We start from the raw sequence: 20,377 nt of genomic DNA on the forward strand, positions 1-20,377 counted from the left end.
TGCAAGACTTCAAGGAAGCGAACAATAGTATTTAAAAGTGCATATTAACATGTTGCCTTTTTCTGCAGTGACATGTAAATTGTTCCTCGTAAAGTGACGGACAGTCGCAGCTAAACAGTAAAATAGTCTAAGTGGTTCTTATTTTTCAGTATATGAAAGACTACAGGTGAGTAATCCGAACCAAAATATCCTAAATATTCCTCTCAATACACTGACAACATTCAACGGAATATATTGCAGCAGCACGTGTCTAGGTGATATAATTCTGACTGCAACATCCAGCATGTGATTAAACTAGCACTGTATACGGGTGTGTTTGTGCAGTGTATGTATGGTATATAATTGAAAATTCCATAAATGTGTGCGCGTGCGCGTGATTTCCTGGCGGAGTTGTATGGTGCAGTGCAGATGTCACGTATTTATAAATTACAAGTTTTAGGATGACTGACTGGAATTAAGGTTGTTGATACTTGTGTAATCTGTATGAAAGTAAATGAGTGAGACTAAAATTCAAACCACACCTTTGATAACATTTCCTTCTGTCAATAACATACTGTGAAGGAGAAGTCTAACTCAGGGAGTTAACACAGGCACATATACAAAACCTATGTAAATAAAGCGAAAATATGCATAAGGATTCCTGTCACTACCGCCTTTACATCGTTTAGTTTGTTTTTTTCCCCTCACTCTAAATGTTTCTCCCCTTCCATCAACAATCGTTATTTCTACCCTTTCTTTCTCTTTATCACATTTCATCTTTCTCTGAGGAAGGGTTCTTCTGGAAATGTTAAACTTTTTACTTCCTCGTGACATGAAATTTATTCCACTTTATTCCACTTTTTTAAAAATTATTATTTATGTTCTGAGTCCAAATCTCACCGAGGTCATCTTTGCCTTTCAACCCTCCGAGGTCATCTTTGCCTTTCAACCTGTCCTTTAAAAATTGATGGCCTCACTATTATCTAACACTCATCAGGGAAATGGAAGGCGTCCATAAAGGAACGGTATTCTCCTCCTTTCAGCTCACGCTCTTTCCCAACCTCAACCGCAAAGACTAGCGATTCCCTGGTTCCTAAAACTCAATTTCTATCGCTGTTCACTATAAACAAATCGCTCGACAATTACGGTGTAGTTGTATTGATCACAATCATGCAGTCACTCGCCAAACGAAACAAATTAACCGTGACACAATGGTTTTGCTACAGACCTATATAGTGACCCACGTGCAACAAGGTCAAATTTTAGTCAATGTTTTTTGTTTTGTTTTTTCCTGGACGAAGAAGGAACAAGTATTTTTCAGTAATTTTTGATTACATAAATAGAACTTAAGTTGTTACATCGTCTTTTTCCTTGGAAAGCTTTAGTACCATACAAATCAACCTAAACTTTTTTTTTCGTACAGAATTCTCATTTAAGTTAGTCTTAACTTAAAAATAACAAGTCACATTTAAGCTGAACGGGAAATCAATTTGTTGCATCTAATTTTCTACCAGCTGCCCGTACCACATGCGCTATGTTTTGTTGCCTTTTGTTTTTCTGTTTATCTCAGCAACATAATGCACTCTCACTACATATGACACTAAAAGGAAGCTTTAATTAATGCACGTTATTTTTACAATATTCTTTTCTACTCTAGGTACAAGGCCCGAAATTTTGGGGGAGGGGGATAGTCGATTAGGTCGATCCAGTACGCAACTGGTACTTAATTTATCGACCCCGAAAGGATGAAAGGCAAAGTCGACATCGGTGGACTTTGCCTTTCATCCTTTCGGGGTCGATAAATTAAGTACCAGCTGAGTACTGGGGTCGATGTAATCGACTTGTCCCTTCCAACAAAATTTCAGGCCTTGTGCCTATAGTAGAAAGGAGTTATTCCTACAATATTGAATTATATACACAGCATATGCATAAGAATTTTTACAAGACATTTATACAAACCTTTCTTTTATTAACGTTGCAATTGAAACTTGTGATATTTCTCAGTATACTTTGCTGTCTAATTCAAACTTGTACTTCACCTACGTTTGAAATAATGAGCTATATCTACAAGTTAATAACCACTAGGCCGAAAGAAGTCTTTATTTCTGATGGTAGTTAGGAAATTAAAGGGCTATTATAATTAATATATTGTTGTTATCTTTGGTATCCTATCTTTTCTATATTGCAGTTATAGAGTTATCAGCCATTCAATATCAATAACATTATAGTATAAATCACTTTCATTTTATTCTGAAATACATTATTACGGCTGATTTCCGCAACTTATTGGAATTTTCATTGATATTTCGGCGTGACGAAATAACTTCACCCAAAGAATAACCATAGTGTTATGTTCGAAAGAGTTGAAGATTGTGCTTCATGCTAGTAACTGAATGATAGTTAAGGTCTATTAAAGCATCGTTTTTCATAGGGTAAGACCTGCGAGGATTGAAAATTAGACAAATGGCCGTATTTAATCAAACATTAAAATACTTTAAAACTTTAAACTTGTCCAACAACACGGCGAAGAATTATATGGAATGCAATTTTAACTCGTCTTCCCATTAATAAATACATTCTAGTATAGATGGGAAGGGCAAAAAATTTCACTTTTGTGTGTGTGTGTGTGTGTGTGTGTGGTGAGAGAAACTAGGACTTGTCAGTTTGATAACCACTGTATAAAAGGACATTGTAGAGAAAACTATGATACGAAAATATTTCTAAAATGTTTAAATTACAGAGTACAGACCATACTTATTTGAGAAAAGAAGCCATAAGAATCAGAGCTATTTTAGAGGGAAAGCAATCCAATTTTGCAACATTTAATATCACCAGATAATGTCCATTCTATGAATAATAAATAGGTGTATGCATGAGTGTTTGTACGTATGTATATATAATAAAAAAAAAAATCCGCGAGGTTTTAAAAAAGTCTCAAAGGTTTCAAGCCTTTGATGTGACTACTAAGACTTCTTGACAGTCATAAAATCTTTGGATTTGACAATGCACACGAATAAATAAATCAATGAAGAAATAAATAAAGGGCTTTCATGATCTGCATTTCCCGTTCGCATTTAGCGTTGCAATGTAAATAGCAGACAAACCTTATAAATAGAGGACGCTAGATATAGTAACAAACTATTTTGAGGCCCAAATACAATTAGATTGAACATATAAGGCATTCAAATCAATGCAATTAAGTATAGAAACGAATTACAGACATGTAATTCTGATACCCAAGCTTTGTTTTTGAGAGAAGGGGGGGGGGGGGAATAGAAAAAACGAATTGTGGCATTTGTTAGATCTCAATAAAGAAGTCATGGAATACTGAAAATGTTTTACAGAAAAATTAAAGCAAAATTATTAAAATATCCTTGTAAGGAAATAAGTGGCACATTATGGTTTTCGTCGACATACATCTTATGTGTGAAAGTTATGGGGTTTCATTCCTTTCTCAAAACACATCAACGATGTCAGTGGGGCAATTAATTAACACTTGTGAATTGACTGAAATAAAGCAATGTCAACTTTCTTATGAATGTCATTTGAAACTGACGGGTAAGCCTTCGCATGGTCCTCCCCTCAAACCACACTCTGCTGTCTTAAACACATTGCATAACATATATAATCTAAAATTACATTATCGTTGAAAAAAAAACCCCGGATAGTTATAATTGAAATGGCTTTCTTCAAAGGAGAGTTAAGTGCTGAACTGGAGCTATATAACAAGAATCTCTTCCATGCATCTTAAAAGACGATTTCGTTCGCCTCTGTGTGTGTATACGTGCGTACGTGTGTGTGTGCGTGAGTTCGTAAGTCTGTATATGTATGTATGTATGTCCGCGCGCGCGTGTGTGCGTGTGCGTGCGCGCTCTCGATCGAAGCTTAACTGAGACATGGAGCTAAACAACATTGATTTATTGTGCCTTGGCACAACGCCTGTCCGCGAGAGGGGTGTAGTCGATAATTTTCCTTAGAGTATGACTGGTATTCATGTTACTGATTTCTAATCCATGCTGAAAACGGTTAGACACCGGCTTAGATTACTGCAAAGCATCCAACAACTTAAGTTTCTGTCTCGTCCATTACACAACGCTAGCAATTAGACATGCACGTCGCTAAATATTTAAAACCATGCACCGAAATAAAAGAGCAATAATGATCCTTTCTATTATAGGCACAAGGCCTGAAATTTGGTGGAGGGGAATAGTCGATTAGATCGACCCTCAGTACTCAACTGGTACTTAATTTATCGCCCCCGAAGGGATGAAAGGTAAAGTCGACCTCGGCGGAATAAAAGAGTAGTAATGGCAGTTCAATGAAAGAGTCTATACTACATTATCGCTGGCCTAGCTAGAAACTGTAGCCAAATCACTCTCATTCACATTTAATGGCATATCTGCTCGATCAGATTAACTTCGAGTTAAACAATAAGAAGCAATAATAACGATTACTACAAGTACACGACGCCCCCTTTTTTTTTCTTTAAGAGGAGATTGTATGTATAATCGATACAACCTACATGTTTATTACAGAAATTTATTTTATCGATCCTGGAGATATTAAAATCAAAGTCCCAACACATTTCTCTCTAAAACAGAAGCATCTTTATATTCTATATATTATGAGAAAGAAAAACGGTTTTATTTTGATTAGGTAGAATTACAAATTTTGTAGAGGAATAAGCGTGTATGCATAGAGATAGAGAGAGAGAGGTAGATAGATAGAGAGATAGATAGATAGATAGATAGATAGAGAGATAGATAGATGAGAGAGAGGGAGATTTATTTACACATACATATTGTATATATGTAAGTACATATATACGTACGTATGTACGTATGCTTGTGTGCATGCAAACATGCATAGAAGTATATTAATGATATTTATTTTATCGAAACCCTAAGAAGAAAGCGAAGTCGATCCCAAGACAATTTTCATCGATTCGCACCCACAGACACTGAAATTGATCATTCAGAGCAATGTTGTAGGTTATATAGATGGCAAATATGATAAATAAATAAAAATAATTATAAGTGTTGTTAATTGTAAACTTACATTGTAAACAATACTCAGCATGTTCACTGCCGTCTAAAGCGACCAGGATTCTTCTTGCTGACATTTTGCTAGTAAGAACGTGTTTTATGCCCTCGGAAGTTTTCCTCCCTCTCTCTTTAATATGATTTTTTTCCCCCTCCGAGAATGACAAAATTCCTTTAGTGACACCTGACAGACGGAGATTTGTTTGTTTTTTAGTGTACCGTATTCGCGTTGCTTTCGTCCTCTTCCTAGGCTGAGCAGATGAGTGTGTCTACGTGACGTTCGCTCTATAACGTCATCTCTGACTTGAAGCATTATAGCGGTGGCGTCGAAAGACTGTGGCAAAAGTGGGGGAAGCATTTGTGGCTAACAGTGGTGGTGGCGACGGAGAAGGGGTAATATGTAGCATTAGATTGTGGAGACGGTGCTGGTGGGGCGGGCAGCGGTGGATCAGATGGTGGGATTGTCTCGGGGGTGGTTTGTGATTAAGTAGAGCAGAAGGGGTTGGGTCAGAAGTGGTACTCAAAAGGTGACTTCTGTAAGTATGCATAGTGGCGATACGATTGTATAAAAGGGAAAGGAATATAGCATTGAGAATAAAAGAAGTAGGTAGGTGAAACAGAGAGATGAGTAGAGTATGGTATTCAATCAAAACGCAGTATTTCAAGAGGGTGGGAAAGTTTCTTCTTCAATTCCCATGATCGTCTGTATATTTACAATTTATTGATTAAAAAAAATAATAAATAAATAACTCGAGTATATTCTTCGTTCTAACTAGAGAAAGCTTGCCAGATCTTCCTGATTCGCACCACTGATGTTTTCATACACCCAGCTCTCGACACTCGCTCAACCTTTTCTTTCTGCATCCATCCTGACACTTTCTGACGAAATACGTTCGCAAATCAGCTTGTTTGGCTTCTCAATTTTCATATTATACGTATTTACATGGAATAAAATTAAAAAGAAAACTCCATTTTATACTTAAGACACCAACTGTTGCAAACTTGGGACAAGATGTAATTTTACTCAGACTAACGCATTTCTCTACCTCAATCTTTCTATTCTGTATTGATTAACTGGAAGCCAGAATCGGAATTCTGCAGAAATTCAGTTCAGTTCGCTTTTGCATTTACGGAAACGACGGTTTCGAACAGCGTTTAAAGAAGAAAAAAAAATCAATATAGATTTTAGCCTCTTTCGTGTTCTCTTTTACTCTTTCTTTCTCTAATTTCCCATTCCTCTTTCTACAGTGTTCTCTCTTATCTTCCCTCTTTCTCTGATTCTCCTCATACTTTCCCTTTCTCATTAACAATTTTTCTGTTACAGTATCATTGGCTACTAAACTTAAAGGAGAGTAAACTTACTGATGTAGATTGATTGATAATTGGTGCAGAGAACCGCAAATTTCAATTGTTTATAGCTTTAGAAATCAATAAAGCTTGACACGGTCGATAGATCTACTGATGATAACAAAACATGTAATACAATCCGATATTCCTTCCTTGATTTGACCTAATTGTCACTATTAGGAATTGAAAGTCGTGAAAGGACCAGGTAACAGGAAAGTTACCTCATCTCTTTACCAGCTTTTATATTTATAAAAGAATTAAAATTATAACAATCATTGTCTATCATGCAATGTTATAGTAATATATTCTTTGATGGATAATTATCCCAAAACACCTTGCTCACAAAACTCACAATTGCAGCCTTTCTTTGAGCATCTTAGAATCAAGGAGAAATTTGAGCTCAGTACCTTAAGTGAAGGCACTTGGCTTAGTGGTTAGGGTATTCGGCTCATGATTGTAAGGTTGTAAGTTCAAGTCCTAGTCGTGCATTGTCCTTGAGCAAAACACTTTATTTCACATTGCTTCAGTCCACTCAGCTGGCAAAAATGAGTAGTACCTATATTTCAAAGGTCCAGCCTTGTCGCATTCTGTGATACACTGAATCTTGAGAACTATGTTAAGAGTACACATACATGTGTCTGTAGAGTACTCAGCCACTTGCATGTTATTTTCATGAGCAGGTTGTTCCATTGATTGGATCAACTGGAACCCTCATTGTCATAACCAATGGAGTGCCAGATGCCTTAAGTCAACAAAAATGCTCAATTCTAGAGTCTCATTAGTCATTAGACCTAGGTGGAGTGGGCCAGAATCAAGATATGAACAATTGAGCCTTTGGTTTCTATTTGGCACCCTATCAATTAATCCTGTCTGGCTTTCTTAAAGAACTAGGCTTTAAAACAATGTCGTATTTTGTATTTCATTGTTAATACGTTAGCATATTCAGTCAACTTCTACACATTGTATCTACCTGGTCTGTGACAGCATTGTTATTGTAATATCATTGAAGCAGTGCTTTGCATCTGGTCAGAATGATTTCTGATGACTCAGTTCAATGTTGTGAACAATTTCAAGGGTTACTACTTAGATTATGTTAGTGAACCACAATAGTTACTTATAGAAGAGTGAAGTTTCAAATTTGTTTCTCTTGCTGCTGTGTATTGCTAACTATTATAAACAAAAACTGGTGATGAGCATTTGCAACTCTAATAATCAACAAGCAACTCTAATGGAATCTAAGCTAAAACAGGCACTCCATTACTTACAACGATGAGGGTTTCAGTTGATCCAATCAATGGAACAGCCTGCAAGTGAAATTAACGTGCAAATGACTGAGCATTTCACAGACACACAGACCCTTAATTTAGTTCTCAGGGAGATTCAGTGTAGCACAGAATGTGACATGGCTGGCCCTTTAAAATACAGGGACTACTCGTTTTTGCCAGCTAAGTGAACTGGAGCAACATGAAATAAAGTGTCTTGCTCAGGGATGCAAAGCACCACCAGGAATTGAACTCATGACCTTATGCTCCTGAGCCGAATACCCTAACCACTAAGCTATGTACCTTCACCTAATGGAATCTAATAAACACTTATATCTTGATAATACTGAAGAAGCAGAAATATGGTTAATGCTGTTTAACTCAAAACTGATGATTGATGATACTGACTGAATAGATTAAACCAAAATTACTTGCACAATATGGCATCAATCGAGAACAATGGATTTGACAGAATCACTAGAGTATCACACAAAAATATCCTGTTGTAATTCTTCTTACTCTTTACATTCAATGTTCAAATCCTACCAAGATCAATTTTGTCTTTCATCCTTTCAGCATAGATAAAATAAAGTACTAGTCAAAGATTGGAGTTGATAATATTGACAAAACTCCTTTCTTCAAAACTACTGACATTGTGTCTAAATTAGAAACAATTGGCATTTATGCAATCATCAAACTGAAAAATATCTAATATCCTTCAATGATTCAAGATTAGTGTTCTATTAAAAAAGAAGAAAAAACTAAAGATAGACATCTCAGGCAGGTTTGAATCTGGGGGTAAAAGCAAGAACCAGCTAATAATTTCATACTAAGGCTTGGTGCAATTTTCTAAGTGAACATAAGGGCTGCATGTGATGAATAATTTTGATTATTTTAACTGTCTAAGTATTAGTAAATATTATTTGGTCATGTATGTCAGAAAGCAATGCTTTTGTATGTCAGAAAGCAATGCATTTGTAAAGAACATTGTGTCAAACTGACCTGAGTCAAACTATAATCCACTAACAGCATGAACATAACTAATGGTTTTACCAAGCATGTAAAAGATTTTGAAATCATTTTGTAATAATTCAAAGATCTACCTGGCAATCTGCTGAGAAACTTGCCTGGAAACATCTAGATCCTTTGAAAAAAAAATGAATTGCAACAGCCAGTGGTTCTCAATAGGGTCCACACTGCCTCTACAGGATATACAGAGCAAAATTATATATTAAAAATTTATTTCAGGAGACCATCACTAAGTAAAAGAATTATAGAGAAAAGAGAATTATTTTGAAAACCAAGATTCATGTGTGAAAATTGCTTTAATGTGGAATGAAGCCAAGCTATTTTGATTGCTTTTTCATCACCCTGTTTTGTAGAGAAAGATTTTAGTATAGTAACTCAGAATTTTGACAAAGAATACAAACTGAGTAGAAATAATGGGGTATAGAGCTTAATAAGAGAGATTTAGTAGTGAAATGCTAAACTGGTTGAGAACTACAGAGTAGAATGATGATCAAATATCTCACACATACAACAATGAATGGATCTTAAAATGCCTGACACATCCACATACTAGGGTGTGGGTAGCTGGATCATAAAACCGGTTGCCATGAACATTTGGTGTTTCTGACAGGAGCAGAGTGCAGCAAAACACTGAAATCATAAAATTCATCACATTGGCAGCATTAGCAAGGTGTTTAAGGAAAATTAATTCCATTATGTAGATGAAAGCATATTTAATTATTAAAAAAAAACTAGAAATAAATGCAGGTGTTATTAAAAAAAATAACTTCAGTGAGTGGCTAATATTTTTTTGTTTGCATATAAATTTCTTAAAACTTCAGAAAGGCTGCACTTTACTGATAAGCTCCTGAACAAGGCAAAATGCATCTGAATATGTTTTCCATACTTATCAATTAAATATAAGTCATCCATTAATATAGTTTTCTTATATATATATAAACTTCTTAATGTTTTTACTATTAAATATACCTTCACCTACATAACTGTCTGTAGGAAAATGATATCACTAGTTTATTCTGTGGGTATTCTCATTACACTGATGTTGTTATGGATAATCAGCTTATCTGTTGGTGTATAAAGATAGAGAAACAGGAGTTTCAAGATCATGTATATAGAGACAAGATTTACTTCTGTCTATAACATAGTGCTTATACTCTGTAGTTCAATAAAATATCATAGCAATATATACAAATTGGTCTATCTAATTTAGTCAAATTCTTAGTAATAGTGAGCTGTGTAAACAATGTCCTTCTGAACAGTTCAAGAGACTCTTCAGCCACTGATGAAATCCTAACAGATCTAACAAATATTTTAGCTAATCCCACTGTTTCTGTCTACAGAAACATGGTATAAACAGATGAAGTGTTTATGTCTGTCTATTACATAGTAATAGTCTCATCTAGACTTCCAAGACAAGCCATTATCAATATTATACAATGATATGTCTATGTTAATGTCCCCATTTTGGTTGTTTTAACTACAATACTTCAGTCTTAGGTCTTCATCAAATATCTGTCACATTCAGTAATGTTCTCAGAATTTTAAACCAAACCCTTTATTAAATACATAGAGTAGGGCGTTCTCAATCCATCGTCTATACCACAGATATTCTCCTATCAGTTATGCTCCTACATGCAATGTCAGTTGTTCATTCTGCTTGAACCAGAGTGTTTTATTATTTGACTGACCCAAGAATTGAACACATACTTTCCAACTAAATTACTACTCTTAACACTTGGCACTTAATCAGTGCTTATATTCACTATTTCATTGTTCCATAAACAAGTTATGACTAGGTAGAACATCATTCAACTGTCTGATTCATCATTAAGAAAACCATACAAAATATAGGCATAAACAGGTCTCACTCATTTTACTGAAGTGCATTTTTTATGCAGTATTAATCTGCTGATACAACTTTATGGAGTCTGCTTTCTATAAAAAATGCAATTCAATACATCAACAGAAGTTATGGTTTAGTATGAATGGGCCTTAAGACATAATGCTTATTTGCCTGTGTATTAGGCTCTCCTTCAGTTTCCCCTTGCAGACAAATAAGAAACTGTCCTACATAACATTTGTATGTGTATTTTCAATGCTTTCAAATGCATTATATTACTGATACAGCAGAAGAAAACACATAAATTAGCTTCAACATTTTCTGTAAATTTACAAGAGAAACAGCTGCAGTGCATTAGAAAACAGAGGCATTGTTTGAAGGAAATGGCTCACATATTACATATCCTATGAATTCTGAAACCAGGAATCATGCCAAGAGACCAATCCAATCCTCTGTTATTTTACTTTGTAGTAGTTGAGGTTTGTGTTAACGTTCTTGGTTTCTTTGTTAGTATCAGTTCCAATCGATTCATGTATGAATTGACCCAAGCAAGTACATTTGTTTTTCTTCCTTTGATCTGTATGGATCTTGAATATATTTCACTATTAGTATTATATTTCATACATAATCCTAATATATAATTTCTGTTAATTTCCTTATGATATTCATTTAATAATAATTAAGCTAAGAAAAAACTGTAACTTCATGGATTTTCGGGTTTTTATGAGTTCATTGCCACTTCTTGTCTAGTTTTCATAATTTCTACTTCAACTTTATATGTGTGTGTGTGTGTGTGTGTGTGTGTGTGTAGCACCATTTGAGCGTGATAGTTACCAGCATCGCCTTACTGGCACTTGTGCCAGTGGCACGTTAGAAAATCATTCGAGCAAGATCATTGCCAGTGCCGCTGGACTGGTTCCTGTGCAGGTGGCACATAAAAAACACCATTTTGAGCGTGGCCATTGCCATATATATATATATATATATATATATATATATATATATATATATATATATATATAAAATTAACAGAATGAGATAAAAATCCAAGGCTGTGAAAGATTTCAGAACATTTATAAAGAGAAGGTCTTACAGCTGTTTCCGGGATATTTTATATATCCCTTCATCGGAAACAGTGCAAGAAAATGGTTAAGCAATAGTTATTCTAGAGAAGATATGAAATAGAGAGTGAAGTGGAGGAATGAAAACAGACGTGAGATATGCAGGGATATTGTATCTGCAGTTCCATTATTTAAGTAGAATGGTATACATATAAGTTTGTATGCATATATTTATGTGTATGTGGCTTTGTGTTAGTCCCCCAACCATCACTTGACAACTGACGTTGGTGTGTTTATGTCTCCATAAATTAGTGGTTCAGCAAAAAGGATTGATTGAATAAGCACTAAGCTTACAAAGAATAAGTCCGGGGGTAGATTTCAGCAACTAAAAACCCTTAAATGCAGTGCTCCAAAATGGCCACAGTCAAATGACTGAAACAAGTAACAGAATATAAATATAATTACATATATATATATATGGACTCTTAGATGATACAAACCTCAATAAGGGGCAGTTGCCTAGAACAATGGAAAATCACGAATTGTGGAGAAACTTTGTAATCTTCAACCATGGTCACAATGAAAATTCACTATAACAAATAGGTTTAGTAAGTTGAACAACTAGAATACACATTATCAAAATCTACTGGGATTCATACTGTCCAACAAATCCATGTATGGATTGATCCCCCACCCCACAGCAAGAGCACTCATTTTTGTTCCTTTGATTTATGGTATTGATTTTAAAATCAATAATTCTTCAGGGTATCTGTGAGTCATTGCCTTTACCCTTTGCCAATAAACACTTAATTTTCATAATTCCTGCTTTCAGTATAAAAATAAAGAGTGTGTGTGTGTGTGTGTGTGTGTGTGTGTGTGTGTGTGCGTGTGCGTGTGCGTGTGCGTGCGTACAGAACACAGGAATGGCTTGAATGGTTAAAAAGTATGCTTAGCAATTCACACAAATAAAAAAAAATATTACACACACACACACACACACATGTATGTGTATACAGATGGATAGATGATGTATATGTATGTATATCTTTAGAACTTTTCATACAGGCTAAGAAATTATAAACATTGGTTTTGTTTGAAATAAGTACAATGGTCCAAATTTATATTTGGAGTGATTTGATATTTTGACATTCATGCTTTTATTAAAAGCATTAACAATGTGAGCTGATGTCAAATAACCACAAACCTTTTATTGTCTCAGCTTGCCAGAAGCTTATCTCTTTCACTATTATATTTTCATTAGTTTGAAATACTGTCCTTATAGATCCTTTATTATCATGTACTTTTTTCTTACTTCAATTCCACTGATGGTCAAGCAGAACATGTCATTTATTAACTTATTAATTATTAACATATGTTATTTGTTAACTTGTTGAATATTTCATGTTAACCCTGAATCAAAACATGCTATGTATAACCCAATTGTTAATTGCTTGTATTAATGTGCTGTTAGAGCCAATTTTATTGATCTAAATGAAATAAAAATGCCATGCAGACCTTTTCACAGATTCAACAGCAGAAAAATAACATACCGCACCATGTCCACACCAACATGTTGCAACTAGTCTATATCTGGTTATAAATCTGAAGAACTAGCTTTAATTGAATTTATTTCACTGATAGTATCATATTCTACACTTATTGTTGAACATTTTGATCAAATATTAATAACAAGAGGCCATTTTTTATATCATGTCATTATTGTTTTTATGCTATTACCACAAGCACAAGTGTGGCAGTGTTGTAAGACGTTTGCTTCCCAACCACATGATTGTAGGTTCAGTCCCACTGCATGGCCCTTGGGCAAGTGACTCCTTCTGTAGTCCTGGGTCAACCAAGGGTTTAGTGGATCTGATAGATGGAAACTGGAAGAAGCAAGAAGCCCACCATATATGTGTGTGCGTGTAAGTCAACACTATACCTGATATCCCTCCACCTCAATACACATGCACATCATGACTCACACACTGTTCACTTTTGTGACATTTGTACATAATTCTATGTACTGTACATGCACCTTTGATGAGTTGTAGTGCACCCTAGCACTATACACAATAATTACATTATTATTATTATTATTATTATTATTATTATTATTATTATTATTATTATTATTATTATTATTATTATTATTATTATTATTATTATTATTATTATTATTATTGCCGTTGCCAGTACCGCCTGACTGGCTCCTGTAGGATTTTCGAGCGAGATCGTTGCCAGTGCCCCTGGACTGGCTTGTGCGGGTGGCACATAAAAGACACCATTTCGAGCGTGGCCGTTTTCGTGCGGGTGACACGTAAAAGCACCCACTACACTCTCTGAGTGGTTGGCGTTAGGAAGGGCATCCAGCTGTAGAAACTCTGCCAAATCAGACTGGAGCCTGGTGTTGCCATCCGGTTTCACCAGTCCTCAGTCAAATCGTCCAACCCATGCTAGCATGGAAAGCGGACGTTAAACGATGATGATGATGATGATGATTATTATTATTATTATTATTATTATTATTATTATTGAGTGAGAGAGCACTGAATGCCATCAAAGTGACACTGGGGTAAAATATACGAAGCCCATTATACCCATCATGACTACCCGTCTGATAAGGGTACACTAGGCACATGCATCACAACCATATGTGCGCGACATGGTGATCTCATATTAAGATAAACAGCGCATGACCACGCAGGTGGAGCCCAGTTAGAATTTTGTTCAGGTCGAGTAGCCCATCCTACTCAAAAGATCCTGAATAAGGTTTGTTTAAGGATGCTGAGCAAAACACCAATGTTTCCAAAGGTGAATTATCCAAACCCAAAGAATTCCTCTCAGCACATGGCTTTGATGCTCCTCGACTACTTCTGCTCATGATCAGAAATGCACATATCATCAACCATTAAGGGACATGCTCATCCAGTTAAGGTCAAACAACTGACAAGTAAATCTGTGGTATTAAGCAGAATATTTGCTGTAGCCCATCTTTTATACCAAGACAAAACAATGTACATGATAACACTTCCAATTAATTAAGATCAGAAGCCATGAGAGCCACTGCCTGGTACTGCATCCGGGCATTTATCATCATTATTATTATTATTATTATTACTACTACTACTGCTACTGCTACTACAAAAGAGTCCACTGTATACATATTACTTTCTGGGTCTGAAGAAAAGAGTATTCTCCATGGCATTTACAGTCCCTCCAAGACCAATGAGATTGATGCCATTAACATTCCTCTTGAACCTTTGTTAAATGAACACCTGCAGAAAAATATGGGCAGGGAGGGAATTCCAAAGAGTTGGTGTTCTGAGAAGGGTTCCAGTTGATCTGATCAACAGAACAGCCTGCTTGAGAAATTAACGTGCATATGGCTGAGCACTCCACAGACACATGTGCCCTTAATGTAGTTCTCAGGGATATTCAGCGTGACACAATGTGACAAGGCAAGCCCTTTGAAATACAGGTATTACTCATTTTTACCAGCTGAATGAACAGAAGCAATGAGAAATAAAGTGTCTTGCTCAAGGACACATGTCACTGTAAATTGAACTCATGACCTTATGATTTTGAGCCAAATACCCTAAGCACTAAGCCACGTGTCTTCACTCAGAGAAGGAAGGAATGGGAATAGAGATTAGTGTAAGCTTGACAAGTTGGACACAACAAGAATGATGATAAAAGGAGAAACATGTAGAACAGAGATGCTTAAATGAAGGTGTCATGAGTGCAGCTAGCTCCAAAGAGTAGAAACCATTATAGTACTGGTAGAAAATGCAAAGAGAGGAGACAGCATGCTGCTGTACAGACAGACATTGTAGACTGATCTATAGAATCATTCACAGAAATGCTGTAATCTCTGGCAGCAGCACTGTTTGAGATACAAGAGTGATGTTCCATTGTGAGCCTCATTTGAACTTTCTGGAATATTTACTATTGTTAAGAGTTTCTAGCTGTGAAGAGAAAAACCAATCATTGGAATGCAGTTCTAGCAATGTTAAGGATGTGCTTTCACCAGGAGAAATTCTCAGTAATAGGGAGACCCAATAGTTGGAGCAATTCTGAGGGCTCTAGATGAGTGCTATGAATGATTAGGGGGTGATGGTGATGATATTTTATTGATATGAGTAACGTTTATGTTTTCTTGCTGTTGAAAGAGTCAAGATTGGCAGAGTATCTCCATTAGAGGATGCTGTTCATGGAGCTGACAGGGGTTTAGTGTGTAGTCATTGGATTGTGAGTGGACGACGCACAACAGGAAGATGTTAGGAAGGAATGAAGAGTAATGGGTGTTTTGGAATGGGGTAGCAAGTATGTCATCTTTGATGTGTAGAAAAGATGAGGGTAGGGAACCTCACTGAACCCTGGGATACACCAGTCTTCACAGAATGAGTGAAAGAATTCTGTTGACGCCCTATCCCTTCATCCTGCGAACCCTCCATCACCTCCAGCTAGATCCCACCACCCTATTTTCCCAAACCCACCCTTGTCCTTCTTCAAATGTATCCGTAACCTACACAATCTACTGGTCCATAGCTCCTTTCCTCCATTTCCATTCCAACCCAACGTGGATCATTCCCTTGCTCCAGACCCTGTTGCCATACCTGCCCTTTCATCACCAACACCACCTCCCTCACTGGATTCAACCAGCACACCCTCTATGTTAGGAACTTCTTCTCTCACACTTCTTCAAACCTCATTTACTGCAATAAACTTTACATTAGTCAGACGGGCTGCCAGCTAGCTGACCAGTTCACCAAACACCTATGAGATGTTTTTCTACATAATAATACCCCGGTACCTGTTGCTTTTGCTTGGCTGACCACTCCACCTCAAACCTCACCATCTTTGCCCTTGCCCTACACCATGGATCCATGAACTCTAGACTCCGCCTGAAACAGTGTTACATTTTCACTCTACATACTCAAACTCCTTTTGGATTCTTCCCCACACCCTTTTTTAAAAATACATTTTACTCTATCCTATTCTTTATTTGTTTATTTCATTAGTTTAATTTTTTTTTTATAATTTTTATAATTTTCATTTATTTCTGTGACTTATTTTCTCTCTAACTGATTTTCTTTTTTTATTTATTTCTGTTACTGATTTGTTCACACAATCTTTATTATTACTAATTTTTATATTCATTATTTATTTGTATTTTGTATAGGAATATAAACAATAAAAAATAACACACACACACACACACACACACACACACACACACACACACACACACACACACACACACACACACAATACCCACATCCTTGGCTACATTAATGCAGCCATACATATTCCACCTCACCCCTCTCTTCCTCTCATGCATGTGCACACATGCACGCACACCCTCTCACACACACGCACGCACACCCACACCCACACACATGAATGCACACACACACACACACACACATAATTACACTTCCACACACACTCACACAGACACATACATCCCCACAAGCACACTCGTACACACACATATACATATATACAGAGAGAGAGTGACAGAATGACATACAGAGACACACACAAGCACCCATACACATGTGCACACATATACACATTCCCACTCCATCCACGCACACACTTTTTCCCTGTTTTTTCTGTTTTTTTTTTAATTAATTATATATATGTATGTATGTATGTATGTATGTATGTATGTATATACGTGCAGGGATGGCTGTGGTAAGAAGTTTGCTTCCCAACCTCATGGTTTCAGGTTCAGTCCCACTGTGTGGCACCGTGGGCAAATAAATGTTTTCTACTATAGCCTCAGACCAACCAAAGCCTTGGGAGTGCATTTGTTAGACAGAAGATATGTAGTGAATAACTTCCTAGATTCTTAGACAAGATTAAAAAAACTAGCTTAGATTTTTCTGCCGGTTTGTTTCTCATTCTTGGCTTTTGCACTAAGAAATTTATGAGTGTCAATTGTTAACCTGTAACCTTTCAAGTCAAACTGAGGTCAATGCAGATAGAAGAAAGAAAATTCTTTATTTAGCTAAACCTAATTTAGTTAGAAAAAAAATTATAAATATAGAACCCAAATTCAGTTCTACTGCCTTTTACTTGGCCCCAGACCAAAGGAGCACTTCACATATGGTCTGTCATCATGCGACTATACAACTTTCACCCTCTCTACTTGTCATAAATTCTCTTACTCCTCTCTCTCTCTTTTCCATCTGCTCTTCTAGCAGTTAACAAAGTTAACTGCTAGAAGAGCAGATGGAAGTTAACTATCTACAGAATGGTAATAAGGAAAATAAAAAGTCATTTCAACTAATAATATTTTTCTTCCTCTCATTTATTTGCTACATATAAATCATTACAATTTTGGTACATATTATCATTATACTTGGTGACTCCCAATTTAAGAACTACATGCCTTTTCAACCAATTGCTGCATAAAATGTTACATGTATATCCACCACAACCACCACCACCCTCCTCCTTTAACAACCATTTTCCATGCTAACATGGGTTGGACAGTTTGGCCAGAGTTGGAAAGCAGGAGAGCTGCACCAAGTTCCAGTCTGATTTGTCTTGATTTCTACAACTGGATGCCCTTCCTAATGCCAACCACTTTACAGAGTGTGTTTGGTGCCCTTATTGTGACACTGGCACAAACGATTTTTTTTGTGGCACCATCACAGGTGCTTTTTACGTGGCACTGGCACAGGGTTCTTGCAGTCTAATCCTCTTCATCAGGGGGAACAGCATTAACACTTCTGTTGTGGAGGACGGGTCTTCTTATATATATATGAAAGACAGGTTTCCACCTTGTTTCTATCTTCCCAAATTCATTCTCAAAGTATTTGGAAGACACAATGGAACACACTTGCCAAAGGTGTCACATGGTGGAACTGAACCTGAAACCATGTGGTTGAAAACTGAGCTATATTTCTTTCTGTCCTGTATTTGTTTTTATCCTTTTAAACTGTCCACCAGCATGAGAGTTGGAAGGGTTGGGGAATCAATATTTCACCAATATTTTAGCAGGAGCTTGGTATTGTCAGTTTGAGAATTGTGTGTTAGGAAACTGACTACTACTTCCCACATACACCAGGGTGCATAAAACACTTGGCCACAATTCAAGTCTTTAAAAGAAAGAATTTAGTAAGGAAAATGAAGAAAAAGGAGGTAGAAATAATAAGAAAAATAAAGGGGATGGAGTAAAGACAGAAAAAAAAAAAGGGGAAAATCAGAGTGAAAGAAAAAGTAAGAACAAATCAAAAACAATAAATTTTAAGAGCAAGATGAGTTTTCTTTTTTTTTTAACGAAATATGTATTTGTAGCATTTGTCTCTCAGAGAAAATACTAAAGAAATAAAGCAAAACTGTTGATCTTCATCAGTAGGTCAAAATGAAAATAAATGTTGGTTAGTACACTGACAGTTTATATAAATAAATGTTTCATATATATAGTGTACCCCCCACTTATTCGCAGGTCGGCATTCGCAGTTCTGGTTATTCGCAGAACTAATAATTTTTCATTGAAACCACCGGATATTCGCGGAATTGTAAGTATTGTCTGTGATTTTTTATGGCTATTTTCATGGTAATATATATTTTTTCACACTTTTTAAGGCTACATTATTAATAACAATATACCGTATTTGCCAGCTTATTGGACACCTCTTTGCATCACGTCACATGATTGTTTTAGATACACGTACGCTGTATCTCGTATCTTTTTTTCCTTCTTTCAATCAAAGCTTGCTAATTTGTACAGCAACATCTATCTATATTTTACACACGCTCTCCACCTCTCTTGCTGTATTTGTCTCTCACCAACAACCTCCGAATGTAGTGACAGTATATATATATATATATATATATATATATATATATATATATCTACTTTATTAATAAAGCTGCAAAGGCATCACAAAAACTGTTACTCAGACTTTCACATTCCCATTCATCAGATAATTTTGGTTGGTCAGACAGTTTTTCAACCAAAACTGTCCAACAAAAGGGAACATTTCTGTAATGTCTTTGCAGCTTCATTAATAAAGCATTTTACTCTACCTCCAGTATTCGAGTATTATTTTTTTCACCTTGTTTCACATTTATGTGCCTACTCTGGTGTGTATATATATATATATATATATATATATATATATATACACACAGTGTATTGCACCTGTATTACTTGACAGATCAAAGATATATACAATACGAGACTGAACGTTATTTTACATCAGCGCTTTTTTTAAATCATCGCTACATTTCTTTGTAGGCCTAGTACTTATTCTATCGGTCTCTTATGTTGAACCGCTAAGTTACGGGGATGTAAACACACCAACATCAGTTGTCAAGCGATGATGGGGGGGACAAACACAAACATACACACACACACACACACATATATATATACGACGGGCTTCTTTCAGTTTCAATCTACCAACTCCACTCACAAGGCTTTGGTCGGCCCAAGGCTATAGTAGAAGACATTTGCCCAAGGTGCCACGTAGTGGGACTGAACCCAGAACTATGTCGTTGGTAAGCAAACTACTTACCACATAGCTACTCCTGTGTTATATTTTGACATTTATAGGCATTTTTATGGATCACGTCCAATATTCGCTGCTTCTCACTATTTGCGGGTGCTCTAGGGACGTAAACCCCATGAATACTGGGGTCTACTGTATCTCCAATTATACTAGTTAGTGTAAGAGAAAGAAAAAACGATATGAGAATGGAAACAAGGAAAAAGGATTTTTGCTACATCATCTCTCAACACAGAGACAAAATAAATTTTCTAAGTATTCTTTTACTCTTTTACTTGTTTCAGTCATT

At 36.1% G+C, this 20,377-nt stretch overlaps 1 protein-coding gene across 4 annotated transcripts in view; it reads right to left on the minus strand.

The window, feature by feature from the left end:
- LOC128248161 (uncharacterized) overlaps positions 1 to 20,377 on the minus strand; it is an 84,927-nt gene that overhangs the window by 37,241 nt on the left and 27,309 nt on the right. Inside the window, exon 1 of one of the 4 annotated variants that reach the window (XM_089358175.1) lies at positions 5,038 to 5,359. The exons of the other annotated variants lie outside the window; for them this stretch is intronic. Within the exon in view, the coding sequence (XP_089214301.1) occupies positions 5,038 to 5,101 (64 nt within the window). The 5' untranslated portion in view covers positions 5,102 to 5,359. Of the gene's footprint in view, positions 1 to 5,037; positions 5,360 to 20,377 lie in introns of those variants that run through there. 4 annotated transcript variants of the gene reach the window in all.

The sequence above is a fragment of the Octopus bimaculoides genome, chromosome 1, assembly GCF_046866305.1.
Source record: "Octopus bimaculoides isolate indiv1 chromosome 1, ASM4686630v1, whole genome shotgun sequence".
In the NCBI taxonomy this organism is placed as follows: Eukaryota; Metazoa; Mollusca; class Cephalopoda; order Octopoda; family Octopodidae; genus Octopus; species Octopus bimaculoides.